At 35.4% G+C, this 18,012-nt stretch overlaps 1 protein-coding gene across 1 annotated transcript in view; it reads right to left on the bottom strand.

Moving 5' to 3' along the window:
* Window positions 1-2,856: 2,856 nt before the first annotated feature.
* The window catches only part of ADGRL4 (adhesion G protein-coupled receptor L4), a 133,433-nt gene continuing 118,277 nt past the window's right edge, over window positions 2,857-18,012 (bottom strand). The window contains exons 13-15 of the mRNA XM_052637875.1: window positions 4,862-4,953; window positions 3,337-3,505; window positions 2,857-2,976 (exon numbers count right to left, since the gene is read on the bottom strand). Of these exons, the coding sequence (XP_052493835.1) occupies window positions 2,914-2,976; window positions 3,337-3,505; window positions 4,862-4,953 (324 nt within the window). The 3' untranslated portion in view covers window positions 2,857-2,913. The remainder of the gene's footprint in view (window positions 2,977-3,336; window positions 3,506-4,861; window positions 4,954-18,012) is intronic.

Genomic DNA, 18,012 nt, shown 5'->3' with positions numbered 1-18,012 from the left:
TGACTCATTTTTATTTTGGATTATAAAATCAGGGGGCAAATGCTATGAGGCATTTAATGCAATAAACATACATGTATACATGTGCACACACCCATTTAACAAAAAAAGAGAGATCCTTTAGTTCAGTTCAGTTCAGTCGCTCAGTCCTGTCCGACTCTTTGCGACCCCATGAATCGCAGCACGCCAGGCCTCTCTGTCCATCACCAACTCCCGGAGTTCACTCAAACTCATGTCCATCGAGTCAGTGATGCCATCCAGCTATCTCATCCTCTGTCGTCCCCTTCTTCTCCTGGCCCCAATCCCTCCCAGCATCAGAGTCTTTTCCAATGAGTCAACTCTTTGCATAAGGTGGCCAAAGTACTGGAGTTTCAGCTTTAGCATCATTCCTTCTAAAGAACACCCAGGGCTGATCTCCTTCAGAATGGACTGGTTGGATCTCCTTGCAGTCCAAGGAGAGATCCTTACTTATCTAATAAAAAGGTAAGTAAACAGATATGAAATCTCATGCTAAAGAACAGAGGCTTCATCCAGTGATGTCTATGACAGGGGTTATGGAAACAACATACAGAATTTAAGGTTTTTCTAATGATATAAATACTTGCTTAGCTCTAAAGATGTCATCACATACATATTTCCATAATATTAGCTCCCTATAGTTGCTTTGAAAAAATTATGAAAATTATCAACAAACTTGTGACAAATTATCAACAAACTTGGTGGCTTAAAATAATATACATTTATTATTTTCTTTTTATTTGATTCACAAGCAGCACATTTATTCCTAGGATATAAACAAAAATAAACCCAATGTAGACCTTCACTTTTGTTTTCCTGTTTCATAGCCTCTCTGAATTATATCTGCTCTTCATTGATGATAATGTCCTCAGTAAATCAAGCACTTGTGACAATGGATGTTATTGAGTGGCATTTATTATTTTACAGTTCTGGAGATTAGAAGTTGGAATTGAGTTTCTCCAGGCTAAAATGAAGGTTCACCAGAGCTGCCTTCCTTCTAGAAGGTCCAGGGGAGAGTCCATGTTCTTGCCTTTTTCAGTTTGTAGGCTGCCTGCTTGCATATTGTGGCTCCTGGACTGCTTCCATTTCCCAAGCCAGCAATGTGTGGCTGAGTACGTCTCATGCTGCATTGCTTCTGCCTCTATCTTTCATTTATAAGGAACCTTGTAATTACATGGGGCCCACTTGGATAATCCAGGATAATTTCCTCACGCCCAGATTAGCTGATGGCTATTAGCTGGTTAATTCTTCTCTCCATGTAACCTAACATATTCATGTATTCTAAAGATTAGGATGGGAGCATTTTGGGAGGGCCATTATTCTGCCCACGACACATAATTTGTATACACTGATTGAACTGATTACTTTTTCAGTATCCTATTCCAATAGCACTGTCCTATAGCGATAATTATAATGATAATAACAGGTTATAGGCTAACCATATAAGAGATCAAAAGATCAAATAAAAAGTTATTATCACAGATCTTCTAAAAATGTTTAAGACATTGGCAGGTAGCTTATCTTTCTTGAGAAATGACTCAGCCAAGCAGTAGAAGGATTCATTTAGATAACATTTTATTTGTTAGAGCAAGATTTGACAGACTTCATTTTAACAGCTGGAGAAATTAAGCTAAAATCTCAACATTTGGTGTATTGGCATACTTTTACAGGTAAGTGCAGACCAATTACATATATTTTGAAATAAAATCCCTGCTCCTATATTTTAATTTGAAGATTGGAAGGTAAAAGACTTACATTTTAGGAGATATATTTTACTAGTGGAAAACTGTCAGAAAATATATTCTTTGTGGAAGTTTATACAGTCAGTTCTCAATGATCTCTTTGTTATAAATAACATTTTTAATGTGTACTTTTCTGAACAGAAAAAAATAGCAATTCACTTTATGAATACTTTCATATTTACAGTGCCCTTTTAAAAATAGTAAGTTAAAAGGGAATATTGCAATATGAACCATAATATTTCTAAAATTAAAAAAAATAAAGAACTCAAATATATGAGTCTAATGAGATACAGTATTTTTCACTGCACTGAAAGGTTATGGAATAGAGTACTTCAGGTTTATATACATGATTTTTACATTTACAGGCATGAACAATATTATATTCTGACACATTTATGTTCTACTGAATAAGCATTTGAAGTCACAGTCTGTGAAATAAGTATAGAAAGAGCATATACTTCATTCTAATATTAACATAAAAACAGAACAGAAATGTTTAGTTTTTCCTTTTGTGAAGTTTTGTGTTTTCTATTGGAATAGAAAATTGATGTAACAGGTACAAGTTGTTTCAGTAAAACTTTAAGTTCAGAACAACTCATGAAATTATAAGATGTGCTTATTCAATTCTCATCTAGTTTACAAAACACCAAGTCTGCTCAAAATACATCTCATTGTTATAACATTCACTCTCTTTTTACTGTTTCATATTCTACCCCTTCATTCTCTTATGTTTTACTTTCTGTAACAGAGCTCATTACCAAGGTGATAGAGGACTAGTTTCAAAGGCAACACGAGTCACAATATCAAGCCAGTGGGTTTCCTTCAGGACAGTCATACTTTTTTTTGTGTTAGAAAGAAAATCTTTCCTTGGGTGCAGTGATATCATTCTGAAAAACTAATTACTTTCCAAATATCTGCAATACTATTTTTGACACAGCTAAGTAAGTCATGTAGAAAAGCTTACTATAGCTATATGGTACATAATTTTATTTTGTATTATCTACAGTTCCTACACAGTAAACAGAAAAATGGATTTAAAATATTTGATTATCTTGTAATTAATAATTGGACAATTTGTTTGAATCATATTTATACATTGGCCATCCACAGCTAGGCATTTTTATTTCTGCATAACAATAACCATCTATAGTTCTGTTTACCTCAAACATCCGAAACAACAAGGGACATTTTTGAATAATCTATAATATTCTTCTTGGATCTAAAAAAAAGAAAAAAATAAAGTAAGAAATGTGAAACATAATTGCAACAATCACATCAATTTATTTTCAAATCACATTAAACTTATATTTGGTTTATAAATTATTGTTGCTTTCTGCTTATATGTCAGAATACACTCAAGTGAATGTAAGCTGTATTATTTATATTCCTACTGGCAAGTTTTTAAAAGGACATTTTGCTATGAACAACAGGTGTTCTGATTATTTCAATGCTAAGATGTACTGCATTTAGGCAATAAAGGCACAAGTCATAAATTTATGAAAATGAGAATTTTTATCAATTTGTTCACTGATGCTACATATCTATACTAGAAGGTTGACAAGAATAACAAATCATTTACCTTTCTAGATAAGATACACAAGAATAAGAAGATGAACATCCCCTGGAAAGCATTGCTGACGGTGAAAAGATAAGCTGTCACCACCGATGCATGCACAACATGGAGAACGCCAAAGATCCAGGTGGTGCCAAGGAGGAAGAGGAGGGCAAGAGCTCCTCGGGCACAAGACCTAGAAGAAATTTGCAATGCTCCAGCTGAGAAAGCTATGAAGACTTAACACATCCTCAAATCCCTTAAATTTTGTAGGAAGTTGGAATAACCCAGAAATCTTTGGTAAAGACCAACAAGAATTTTGAAACTGATAAACTGTGCCATAGTTACATGGGACAGGCTAGGGTATACTAGTGCACTGTGGCTGAGACATGTGTCCAAATTCAAGGCAGCATTATTAAAATCTGGTAGTTTTTGAGAAATTTCCTTAATCTTAAAATATGCTCATCTGGTATACTATAGTGTGTATGCTTTGATTTCAAAATCAATGTTGCAGGAACTCCTGGAGCTAAGACATATAGCTGTTAGGAAGTAGTCTCCCTAAGAAACCTTGAAAAATATACCATGTGGATTTAGGTCAGCACATAGGCAGGACATCAAAGGAAGCTTCTGCTTTCCTTTTAGGCTCAGTAGAGAAGAACATGTAAGATATAAAACAACAATTTGCGGGGGAGGGGCTTCCAATACAGTTATTTCAAAGTAAATTCATGTTAGAATGCTGATTTCTTGAAAACAAAACAAAACAAAACAAAACACAGGAACATACTCTCTTACATATTTTCAACTTACTGCCTCTGAGTTTTGGTAAAACATTCAATCCAGCTCACTGAGGATACTGCCTTGAAAATTAGGCAACTGATGCTTATTTTCTCATTCATTCTTAGTGCAATCATTCTTTACTGCAGAAGATATTTTTGCAGTGTACCACAGAAAATGAGTCATTTTCAACTTTATTAAAATCAGCAACTTACATGTTACTATGAATGGTGAGGAGTAAAAGAAAGTAATCAAACGTTTGCTAAATTCTAACTATAAATCTTGTGCAAGATATTGAAACTACAGGTGTTCCCAAGTGACCCAAATGTCAGTTGTTTCTAATGTTCCCTACAGTACACTGCAGTTTTTCCTGAACAAACCACTTTCAAGATCTCAATAAATCAGTTTTAAAGGGCAGGAGGTGAGGAAAAATCATGGCAGCATGCAAACTAGGAATCACAAGAAAGAAACGCAGCTACTAAGCTCTGAGAACTGCTTTGAGAAGATCTTAAGGCTGGCTTTTATCTTAAAATGTAGTCATTATCTTTTTTTTTTTTTTCCCAAAAGGGAGTATGTTCAAAAAAGATTACTTACCATTTGATCTGTGGTGATTACAGGCTTATTAAATACATTAAGTGCTATTTAGCAGTAACTATTTTAAATATGATGGGAGAAAATGTGAAAAAATAATTTAAAAACTGCCTTCCAAAAATTATTTGCACTTTAAGTTACTAAAGCTTTGAATTGCTAAAGAAAATACAATTGCAGAAATGCTTACCTTATGTTCTCATAGCAACTAACTTCTGGTTTCAACCCCGCAGTGTGACGAAAAACTTTGTATATGATAACTCCAAATGCCAAGAGATTAACCTGAGAAAATAATTTCAAGAGATAATTTTCATAACAAACTAGATACATATAAATAAAATAAACACGTGGCAAAGATATAAAATAAATAAAAACCAGCAAACCATGGCATTTTTATGTATATTAAGAAGTACAAATCCTCTGATAGACGTATGCAAACAAAGATGTGTTGATCTTTACAATACCACTGAAAATTGTCAGTACAAATCATAGTAGTACAATTCGCCAGATTGTATTAAGCACCTGTTCAAGAATTTCTTCAGATGTTACAATCATGTCTACAGATTGATGAATATCATCTTCTGCCAATAATATTGTTAATATACATATTAAGATAAATTTTGGTTTGAAAAACTTAATGAATGTTTGAGAAATCAAATTTTTGTTCATTAAATTGTGTGCTATTTCTTTGAAAAGTTTTAGTGATAACTCTGTCAATCCTTTGAAAATTTTAACTGGAAAAGAGAATTTGAAAGGAAATTAGAAAAAACACTCTCAAGTTCTATCACTATAAAAAGTTTGAATAAACTTTGTTTTGTATGGTTCCTTTAGCTATCTCTTTTAATGTTATGCTGAGATTTAATTTTCCTAAATTTAACCTCATAAACTTTCAAAATGAATGTTTCAATGAAATATATGTTTGTTTGAAGACATATACATTTTATTGATAAATATTTATATTCTATTATCTATATTCCCGAGTATTGGTTATACAGAATGCAGAGAATGTTTACCCCTTCTAAAATGACTTTATTATGAAAAATTTCCATTTCTTTTTTTCCTTTTCCTGTATTCTTGGTGATTTGTAAGCCATATTTACAGTGTCAGAGGATTAATTGAGGGATATATTTTATTTTCATTTATTTTTAAAATATAAATTTATTTATACTGGATGCTTGAGGGATATATTTTAAATGTATATTTTTTTAAACAAAAGCATACTGATAATGTGAAATATTAAAATTATAAAAATAATTTGTAGATTAATCTTCTATTGAATATACTTTATTAACCCAAACAGATTTTTCAAAAGCATTTTATAACAGCAGTAGCAAAGTGCAGTATTTTAATTTTTGGCTAATTGTTATACTAGTATTTCAGAAACATAGAAAAATTATGTTTTTTCTTCCATATTCTAAAAATTTTACATAGCTTTTGAAAATCATACGGGTTTCCTCGAAGGCTCAGTGGTAAAGAATCCACCTGCAATGCAGGAGCCACAGGAAGATCTCCTGGAGGAGGAAATGGCAACCCAGTCCAGCATTCTTGTCTGGAAAATCTCATGGACACAGGAGGTGGCAGGGTACAGTCCAAAGGGTCAGAAAGAGTAGGACAAAACTGAGCAACTGAGCACAAACACAGCACTGAAAATGGTATTTATTCGTTACTGATTCAAAAGCAGTATAAAATAATAGATCAGATAATTTCATATTGTCATGTCTCCATGGAGAGGTTCTTGAGAGAAACTCTTAAGAGGAATATGGATCTAGTCCCTTCTCCTGCTTCCAAATATTTATTGCTTCCAATTATATGATTAATAAATCTTATTAAGGAGCCCATGCAAATAAAAGAATTCAGCAATTGTAGAGGAGAGATAAAATATATTTAAATTGATTCAGTTGACAAGTTTCATGCTCTGTTACATGCTCAAACAATTAAATTGAATGACAATTTAATATTAATTTCATAAATAGTCTTTGCTACTTATGAAAGAGAGATGTTTAGTATTTTCTAGATTTCTATAGCTACAGCTTCTTTAAATAAATTTGGGAACAGTTGTATTTAATTTTATACATTTTTTAAAATAAGGAAAAGTATTAAAATTTGGTTAGTATAAATAATATACTCAAAACATTATTAGTTTGAAATCTTCAGAGAATTTTATGAGGTGTTTATATTGAACTTATCTCAACAAAAGAAGAGTTGTAAGATAAAATAACATTAAATTTTAAAATGATTTTTCACCAATGAAAGTTAGTGGTTAACATTTATAATCTTTATTAGAGTTTCTTAAAATTCTAATTTTGATAAAACACATTTGGAAAACAGTTGCTCTTACGGTTTCTCACAAATGCATATGCATTTTGGATATGCTTTTACATCATATGCTAAAATAATGAAGAATAAAATGGAACATTCTCTATGGGTGATCTAGTTATGGAAGGTACATGTTTTCTACATAAAAGGGAAAATGTTTACACATAAAATAGGTGCTACTGTAGAAACAGGAGACTGATTCTTAGTCCATAAACATATTTTCCCAATTGTAAGATAAAATTTTTTTATCAAAAAAGTGTTATGGTTTTATGCAATGAAAACAATCAGAAATACATTGTATTATTCACATTTGATGACAATACCAGTTGCTCAGTGGTAAAAAATCTGCCTGCCAATATAGGAGAAACCGGAGATGTAGCTTCAATCCCTGAGTTGGAAAGACTCCTTGCAGGAGGAAATGACAACCCACTCCAGTGTTCTGACCAGGGAAATCCCATGGACAGAGAGGATCCTGGTGGGCTATAGTCCATGGGGTCTCAAAAGAGTAGGACATAACTTAGCGACTAATCAACAATGAAAGTATATGGAGCATTTTATTTGCATGTATTTAAAACATCTTATAAAAGGTCCACTGAAACTCCAGTACTTTGGCCACCTTATGCAAAGAGTTGACTCATTGGAAAATACTCTTGATGCTGGGAGGGACTGGGGGGAGGAGGAGAAGGGGATGACAGAGGATGAGATGGCTGGATGGCATCACTGACTCGATGGACGTTGAGTCTGAGTGAACTCCGGGAGTTGGTGATGGACAGGGAGGCCTGGCGTGCTGCGATTCATGGGGTCGCAAAGAGTCAGACATGACTGAGCGACTGAACTGAACTGAACTGAAGTGTCTGGTATAGTGGTGAGGGCTGGGTACATTTAGCATTTAAACCAGAACTTGATCAGAAATGAGGGAGAAAGGCATTTCATGATAGAAAATGGCATTTTAAAAAAGCCATGAGACCTAAAAAAGTCAAGAATGTGGTGTGTCTTTAAGGAAAACAAAGGGAAGAGTAGCAGGAGGCAAGATAGAAAGAGATAAAGAGTACTTAGATTTTATCTTGAATGCAAAGGTTTTTTATTCTTTCACTCAAGAATCACTTATGCACTACAGTCCCTTTCCAAAAGAAACTTGCAGTGTAATAGGGGAGATGGCCAGTCAAAAGGCGTGTACAATTCTATTTAGGAAGTGCCATGCAGTTGTTTGCAGAGTAGAGAAGGACAGGGATGACACTCTAATGCATGATTTCTAGGCCAGTCTTGAGTGGCCAAAGGAGTACAACACAGAGAAAATAAGTGATTTGCCTGGATCTCAGTCACTGGACCTATCTACGTATACTTACTTGCTCAGACTCAGTGGATTAAAATAAGATCCTTAGGCTCTGATTTTTTTGCTTGGAAATCCAATGGACATGATGAATTAAAATGTCAAAAATTAAACTAGTATTCTCCTAAAGAATCTATTTTTGCTGTAAACTTTACCAACTTATATCTCGTTTTTTAGCAGTAATCAAGTTTATTCATCAACAAACCTTTCATCTTTACCTTCAAAACATATTTGGAATATGACCACCGCATAACGTCTTTACATTTCCTTCTGGAAGAGGACACCGTCATGCCTCTACTGGGCTAAAGCTTCCTAATTGGTCTCTCTGCTTGCGTCCTTGCCTTCCTAGTCTTTTCTCGTTACAGTAGAAAGATTGACCTTTTAAAATGTACGTCAGATCATTTCTTTAGTCTGAACCCTCCCATAGGTTGCTATTTGAGTTAAACCTGAAAATCTCCCAACAAGGTCTGAAATTATATATTTCTTCCTTCAAATTCTACTTCTCTCTGCTTTGATTAGTTCACTCCACTCACATTGGGTTCTCTGTTCTTCCTCTAGCACACAAAGCATGCCTTCAGGTCACTGTCCTTGCAGGACCCTTAGATATCCCCTTAGCTCATTACCTCACCACCTTTGTTTAAAGCTACTTACCTACCTACAGACTCCCAGGGTAGCTTTGTGAAAAACTGAAACTCAAATGATAAAATCAAATCTGAGTTCAACTGCATGGAAATGCAGAGCATGATGGTATTTTTTATTGTTTTGGACAGTGCCAATTCCGTATGTTGACATGTTCTTCCCTGGCTTTCATCAGTAGGAAACTGACAAAAACTTTCCTTAACTAAACTATAGTCAAGTTTCTATGAGCCCTCTTCTCATTCAGGCCTTGACCCTGGGCCTCAGTGCCATTTTTGCAGTGTCTAGTTTTAGCAGGAATTCTGTTGAGTCAGCTTACAGAGGATTTCCCCCTCCCCCCTTGATATGTGATCACTTTCAACGTTTAATCAAATTTTTCATCTCCCATCATTGATATCTGATCACCCTGGACTGCCATTCAGCAAGAAAGCTCTTAAAATAAGTTTAGCAAGAATTCTCCCTACATTTGATGTCTTAGTAATTTTCCATCCACAACCCCCACACATAACCTGTTCTCAGGCTATAAATCCTGGTTGTTCTTATAGTATTCAGAGTTGTTCTTAATCCCTTCTATATTGATAGTTTTGACACCTATCACAATAGTCCTGAATGAAGTCTTACTTACCATTTTAACAAGTGTCAGAATATCTTTTTCCTTGACAAAACTCAAAGCCAAATCCAAGGTCATATTATAATTTTCAGCAAATTTGGGATAAGTGGAAAAACCTACATTTATTCCTTTTACACTGCCTCATTCTCTTTTTATTCATAAATACGTAAGCTACTTTAAATTCTTTTTCTAATAGAGTTAAGAATTAGTATCACCTAAAGGCACATGCAATGGCAACCCATTCCAGTGCTCTTGCCTGGAAAATTCCATGGGCAGAGGAGCCTGGTAGGCTGCAGTCCATGGGGTCCTTAAGAGTAGGACACGACTGAGAGACTTCACTTTCACTTTTCACTTTCATGCATTGGAGAAGGAAATGGCAACCCACTCCAGTGTTCTTGCCTGGAGAATCCCAGGGACAAGGGAGCCTGGTGGGCTGCCGTCTATGGGGTCGCACAGAGTCGGACACGACGACTTAGCAGCAGCAAAGGCACATGAGTTCATTTACTAAGAGGTGGAAATTAAGTTGAAACTCTATGCATGTTTACATGGTCCTGAAAGTATCTTCTGGGAGGGAATATTTTGTTAAATAAGCATGAACCGTGTGAGATGTGATAAAAACAATACTCAGAACAAGATTATATAGAATTTAAAAAAAAAATTTCTAATAACAAGAAATAGTTTGCAATTATCCCAGAAGTAATTATTTTGAAAATTTATAGAGAAACATCTATATTTTAGATTAAATAATTGGAAAGATACTATTAACACTGTCAATAATAACAAACTTGAATGCTTCAGTAAAGCTTTAAAATATAATGTATTGTTCTTAGTCGCTCAGTTGTGTCTGACTCTTTGTGACCCCATGAATTGTAGCCTTCCAGGCTCCTCTGTCCATGGGGATTCTCCAGAAAAGGATACTGGAGTGGGTTGCCATGCCCTCCTTCAGGGGATCTTCTCAACTCAGGGATGGAACCCAGGTCTCCTGCATTGCAGGCAGATTCTTTACCATCTGAGCCACCAGGCAAGTCTTTAAAAATATAATGGAAACAATTACTATTAACCTTAATTAGGAAAATAGACCCTTTAAAATGATTCACACTTTCCCTCATTACTGTTTACCTATGTGTGCCGATTTTAAGAGCTGTTGTTCCTTTATTATTTATCTCTAATGCTAGCATCACAAAAGCAAAGGGGCTAATTAATGACTTGCAAATTAACAGTCATTCATTATCATTTCTGTCTCAATTTTTAAAATATAGTTTTACCTTATCAACCAGGAGTCCACAATACTTTTCTAGGAATAAACAAAACAAGGACACTACATGGTAAATATAAGAACTCTGAAATTCACTGCTATACTTTAGAATACAGAGTACAGAAAAGAATAAAAATAGCTGTGGAGAAAAATCTTTCAAAATAATTTCCTTTGCTTCATCTTAAGTGATATTTATCTATACAGATATCTGTTTCTTCAGTTTATTGATACATGCAATTAATTTAAAGTTTGGCACACATACTCTGATGTTTGACAGAAAGCATTAAATTTTTTTAAGTGGGTTAGGTTTTTTTTTTTTTTTAACTAGAATTTAAATAGATGCATTGATGACAGAGCAGCTGCTAATTCTTAAAGATTAAGGCTAACAGGGTACATTCAACCCAAGAGCTTCAAACTCAGACTTCAAAATGAAGCATTCCAATCAGTCATTTTTTCTCTTTCTTAGTCTTTTTCTCAATAATTGATGAAGCCATCTATATGCTGATGTCAGATCTCACCAGAAAAAATGAGAAAATTTCTCTTACAGCACTTTTAGTCCCATGCTTTAATTTTTCACATATATCAAATGTGATCTGGTTCATTTAAGAATGTGTCATGATCACAACCATAATATCCTTTCAGATAGTTTTATTACCTTTAAATTAACTGGACTAGAACAAAACTGCTTCTGCTATGGACGAAAGGTGCTTTTTACTGGCTTACCAAGAGGCTATAAAAAAGGAAGACCCATTCTCAATCCTTAGACCACTGCAGAGATGGCTAAGTAGTTCTTAATTTAAGCTTTAAAATGAAAAGATAATCTTTTAATACAAAAAATCTATTAGCTAGATTGGAATTAAGTGCTGAGAGTTTGATCTTCTGATTTTCTTTAAAAAAAAAATTGGAATTGCTCTTTTACATGTCTTGCAGGGGAGTGGGTTAGTTGCTAATTCATGTCCGACTCTTGTGACCCCATGGACTGTAGCCTGTCAGGCTCCTCTGTCCATGGGATTCTCTAGGCAAGAATACTGGAGTGGGTTGCCATTTCCTTCTACAGGGTATCTTCCTGACCCAGGAATCAAATCCAGGTCTCTGGGATTGCAGGCAGATTCTTTACCGACTGAGCTAGGAGGAAGCTCATGCCTTAATTACATGCCTTAGTTACAGGATATTCCCATAGTACTGGGTTATGTGATAAGTGGAATAATATGCCCCTCCAAAGAAATGTCTACACCCTAACATCTGGAACCCTGTGAGTACAGCAAAAGGGATTTTACAGATAGAATTAAGGTTATAGACTTTAGGATAAGAAAGTTATCCTGGATCAAAAAGGGCTCAATGTCAACATGTGAGCCCTTAATCAAAGAGGAAGGCAAAAGAGATCCAGCAGAGAGATGCTGCAGAAGGCAGGAGAGATGGGGCAGAAGTGAAGGTCAGAAAGCAGAGAAGACCAAGTGGGCCATGAGGCAGGAAATGTGGGAGCTTCCACAAAAGGAGTCTGCTGCTGCTGCTGTTGCTTCAGTCATGTCCGACTCTGTGCGACCCCATAAACGGAAGCCCACCAGGCTCCCCCATCCCTGGGATTCTCCAGGCAAGAACACTGGAGTGGGTTGCCATTTCCTTCTCCAATGCATGAAGTGAAAAGTGAAAGTGAAGTCGCTCAGTCGTGTCTGACTCTTCGTGACCCCATGGACTGCAGCCTACCAGGCTCCTCCGTCCATGGGATTTTCCAGGCAAGTCTTTGTGACCCCATGGACTGCAGCCTACCAGGCTCCTCCGTCCATGGGATTTTCCAGGCAAGAGACTGGAGTGGGTTGCCACTGCCTTCTCCGAAATGAAGTCTGACATCTGTCCAAAAGTCAGCAAAGAAATCAAATTGCTTGAAACTGAATTTGGCCAACAATCTGAATAAGCACAGAAATAAATTCTCCCCTAAAGTTTCCAGGATGGCTTTTGTGTTGTTTTTAGCCCAGTGAGTCTCTGAGCAGAGGAGTCAGTTAAGCCTCTCTGTTTGCAGACCTCTGACCTCCCCTACTGTGAACTCACAGATTTGTGGCCAAGAAGTTTGTAATAATTTGTTATTACAGCATCAGTAAAACACCCTGTGTTAGTTTACTATCACTGATTACCTTGTTATAGATATTAAATCCCACATAGTTACAGTATTTATTTTTAAAATAAAAATTTTAAATCCAGCTTAAAACAAATGCTAACGTATCAATAACTCATATTTATTATTGATGTTCTAGATATTTTGTGGGTAGTCAATTTTATGAAAACATTTATTATTTGTGAAATCTGTTTCTGTGTTTCCTAAAGTAAAAAGATCAAGCCAAGTTATAACTTGTAAATTGCTTCCTTTTCAGCAAATCATAAATGCAGTCTATACTTTCAAGTACTTGTCAAATTTTCTTCATTATAACATTAATACCTACCTTTATAGGTCTTTCTCATAGTGTTGCCAGATTAGTAAATAAAAATATAGGATGCCAGTTAAATTTGAATTTCAGAAAAATGACAATGTAATTTTTTAGTGTAGGTGTATTCCATACAACATTGAGAACATACTTAAAAAATAATTTGTTGTTTATCTGAAAGTCAAAGCACATGAGCATTCTGTGGTTTGTATGACAATTCTCATTTCATAGCTTCCAAATTATTCTCTCATCTGATCTTTTTTATAATCTGAGGACACTGACTTCATAGTAGAAAACCCCAAGGACATTATCCTTTCAATGAAGGCTGATCTATAATTGTTTGAAAAGAGATCTCAAAGGAGGAGGAGGTGAATTTTCAGATATTGCAACCACTGTGGAACCTGAACATGTGTGAATGTACTGAGACTGATGAACTACCCTGATAAAATCACATGGTCATTTTTCTGAAATTCAAATTTAACTGGAATCCTATTTTTATTTACTAATCTGGCAACACTATGAGAAAGACCTGAAGGCATATAGTGGCTGAAAGCACATTTAAAAGGTTTGAGCCCAGTAAAGAATACACGCAGGCTTGGCAGAACTCCCTCTGGAAATCCCAAGATCTGCGTGATGAAGCTGTGCCAGGAAGCAATTGATTGGGTTGAGTTCAGTTCAGTTCAGTCGCTCAGTCATATCCGACTCTTTGCAACCCCATGAATTGCAGCATGCACCAGTTAAACACCTTTTGCTAATAAAGTAATAGTCTTAAGACAAGCTGAACCCTGGGACCTTTAGTGCAGTGCAGCAATGTATGCACCTGAACACACCCCTCCTCAAGCAACAAAATACAAAGAAACTATGTGGGACTAAAATTAAGTGTGGCTGATTCTGGACAAAAGATACAGAGAGACCAATAAACTCAACTATCACTTTTGAAGAACCTGGAGCAAAAGCAGGGCTCAGGAGCAAAAGCAGGGTACTGCACATGCCCCCTGCACACAACACCACCTAAGTGGTGGGCAAGCCACCTAAGCTATCCTTGTGGCCTGACCCCTGAACACATCCCTACCCTCACCCCATATATGGAACAAGTTCATCCTCTCAGGGAGCAAGCGGGCAAGGACACCTGTTGTTTGTTCTCGCCACCCCCCGACACCCTGCTGCAGCAGGGTCTCCAATAAAGCTTTGTTTGAATTTCTTGTCTGGTCTGTGATCAATTTCTACTGATTAAGGAGGCCAAGAACCCTGGTCAGTAATAGTTAGAAATGAAATTTTCAAAGTTTAGATGATAAATTGCATTAGTATAAACTTAGAGGAAACACAGAAATTGTGATGCCAATGAGTTTGTTGATCTTTTATTAGAACTGTGGAGTGGACTAACTTTTCCCCTACATTAGCTTCATGACACTGCTAGGAGACATTTCTTTCCCAGCATCACAAGCCTCATCTTTTTAAAATATTCCCTAGGCTCAGTATTGAGCAGCTTTGGGAATATCTAGAATGTCCTCTCCTGAGGCTAACGCCTGGCACATGAGAGAGCAAACTCATGCAGAAATGGGAGTGCAGTTTTTAACTATAGGAAAAGAATATTCAGCAATCTGAAATATACTGAAACATCTGCAAGAATCTGAAAATACAGTGTATTTAAGTAGGTTTTAAATATCCAAAGAGGAGAGTATCCCTCACAGATTATTCTGGGATATTAACAGTGTATTAATGCACATGAACTTGAGCAAACTCCAGGAGATAGCAGAGGACAGGGAAGCCAGTCAGCCCTGCTGAAGTTCATAGGGTCGCAAAGAGTCGGACATGACTTAGCAACTGAACAACATTAACAATATTCCTGATACTTGACAATCTCTTAAGGTTTACGCTTTAAAACACAGCAATACTCTCCCAACAGGCCTTTACTTCTTGGGTATACAACTGGATGAATTGTTCTACCATTTTTCATATACTCAATATCTAAAACAGAGACTCGAATCGTTAAAAAAAAAAAAATACTAATATTTATTGAGTGTTTTCTATGTGTCAGACACACTATTCTCAGCCTTCTTTATTTATTCATTTATTTAACCCTCACATGAACTTTATAGGATAAGTATTTATTCTTCTTAATATTATCATTACAGAGAGTCCCTCATTTTTGATTTAGGATTTCTTGACTTTACAGTGGTGGGAAAGTGATATGCATTCAGTAGAAACTGTATTTCAAATTTTGAATTTTGATTTTTCCCAGTCTTGTTATATGTGGTATGGTACTCTCTTGATGCTGGGTGGGGGGCAGTGAGCCTCAGCTCCCAGTCAGCCCCACGGTCGCCAAGGTAAACAACCAGGACACTGACAAATATGTGTACCCATACAACCACTCAGTTTTTCTCTTTCAGTATTCAAGAAATTACAAGAGATATTCAATACTTTCTTACACAACAGGCTTTGTGTTAAAAGATTTGCTCAACTTTAGGCTAACATAATAGTTCTGAGCATGTTTAAGGTAGGCTAGGCTTAGCTATAATGTTCGTAAAGTTAGCATTTCTACATGTATCTAATACATGGGGTTTATTTTTTTTAATTTTTATTTTTACTTTATTTTACTTTACAATACTGTATTGGTTTTGCCATACATTGACGTGAATCCACCACGGGTGTACATGCGTTTAGTCGAGCCATAACCCCACTGTAAGTTGAGTAAGATCTGTATCATTACATGTATTTCACATTTATGGCAACAGAAGCATAGGGAAGTTAAATAACTGGCTCAAAGTGAAACGATGTAACAGAGCCAAGATTCATATCTAGTAGACAAATTCTACAGTTAATGCTCCTAAGAACTCTGCAAAACTACCGAACTATAGATGAAGGATAAAGAGAAGTTAAACTGACATCTAAAAGTTCAAGAATTTAACTGTTCAGATGTTTATTTATTTTTGGTTGCTAACAGTAACTTTATTTTAGAAATGGTTAAAAGTGGAAAACATTAATGAGTAGTGATTTGGTTAGCTATTTGACATTGGTATTCATTGAACTTAGTCAGTCACCAGTGACACTGAAAACGATGTAGTGTTTTACGGCAATGAACCCCTAAAGGAGACACATGCGTTCTTGATCTCTGCGGTCAAGTTTTTCCTGTGCTGCTGAACAATAGAGCTCTATATCCTTTAGAGTTCAAGTGTGGTTACTGGGTTCATGTCAGTGGTCTTATGTGGAATATAAAAATAATTTATTACTACACAGGAAGAACACATTAGAGTTCTTACTGATATTTTTCCAAGGAAAAATTGAAGTTTACTACTTAAAATATAGAGGACACTGGTGCCATCACTTTTCTACATCACTTATTCACATGTCAAATGAAAGCCGTTTGGAAAAAAATTAAAAAAAAATATATATATATATATACACATACATATACATATATATATATATATATATATAAGCCATTTGGAGAGACAAGGGACTGTTACTAAAGATAGAGAAGTCCTCCCCTCCTCCCTCAACCCTTTGTTATCTTTGAGTCTCTTGCAGGGTACAGTATGTGAGCCTGCCAGGTGGCTTTCCAGATCATATCACATAGTTTAATAAAGTAGCCCTGCCAAGTGGCTCCATGGTAAAGAATCTAACTGCCAATGCAGGAGACCCAAGAGATGCAGATTGGATTCCTGGGTTGGGAAGGTACCCTGGAGAAGGAAATAGCAACCTGCTCCAGTATTCTTGCCTGGACAATTTCCTGGATAGGGAAGTCTGGCAGGCTAGCATCCATGGGGTCACAAAGAGGCCAACACGACTGAGCACAGCAATAAATGAAAAAGTAAGACCTAAAGTCTCCAAGTGTACTTTGGATTAAACTTAATACTGATAAGTATACACGAAGAAGAAAGTGACACAACTGACTTTTCTTCCTATTCCTACACTGAGTTATACAAGCTGCAAGTCCTCATAAATCGGTCAAGTTAAAATCCACAAATAGATTCAAATTCCAGTTCTCGCTTTTATTTATTTCCTTGTATTGCACTTTCCTTGTCTGTAAAATATGGATAATATTAGTACTTATTTCACAGGGTTTTTGCATGTATTAAATTACATAATAAAGTACTTGGAATAATGTTCAATGTAAATGTTCCAAACAAACATCAATTATCACTAATAGTTATTAAATCATATGGCAAGACGTTCTTTCAAATTGTCTCAAATATTTGAAGTGTCTAACAATAAATAGAGTGTGTATTTATTAATAATTGGATAGACATTATTTTGTGTCATAGACTCACTGGACCTGTAAATAGCACCTTAAAATTTCAGCACTTATATCTGTCGGTCTTTATTTTAGGCAATACCTATTCAATGTAAAATATAGATCTTTTTTTCCACTTTCAGGGTTTTCCTCTAAAATAATATCAGCAAAATAAATACTTGAATAAGTTTAATTCAACAATAATTCTTTATTGTTCATCTAAACAATTTCTCATTTTTATTAAAACTTCTCTAGGGTAGAATTGAAATTTCAGGGTCAAAAATCTAACTATCTTTAAAATTTTTATAGAAAAGGAAAGAGAAACTGTATTTCAAAGAGCAATAAATATAAATAATTATTAGATATATTAATATAAGGAGAATATTCTTAATAAATCTAATATGATATTCTGGGGTATTTTATGGGAGAGGCTAGTTATCTTTTCTTACATTGCTCTAACACAGAAGAGGGATAAGCAAACTTTTTCTGTCAAAGGCCAGACAGTAAATAGTTTAAACTTTGAGGACCATATGGTCTCTATCA

This window comes from Budorcas taxicolor, chromosome 3 (assembly GCF_023091745.1).
Source record: "Budorcas taxicolor isolate Tak-1 chromosome 3, Takin1.1, whole genome shotgun sequence".
NCBI lineage: Eukaryota > Metazoa > Chordata > Mammalia > Artiodactyla > Bovidae > Budorcas > Budorcas taxicolor.
Note: the sequence above shows the minus strand (reverse complement) of the source record. Positions and strands in the feature narration are given on the sequence as shown.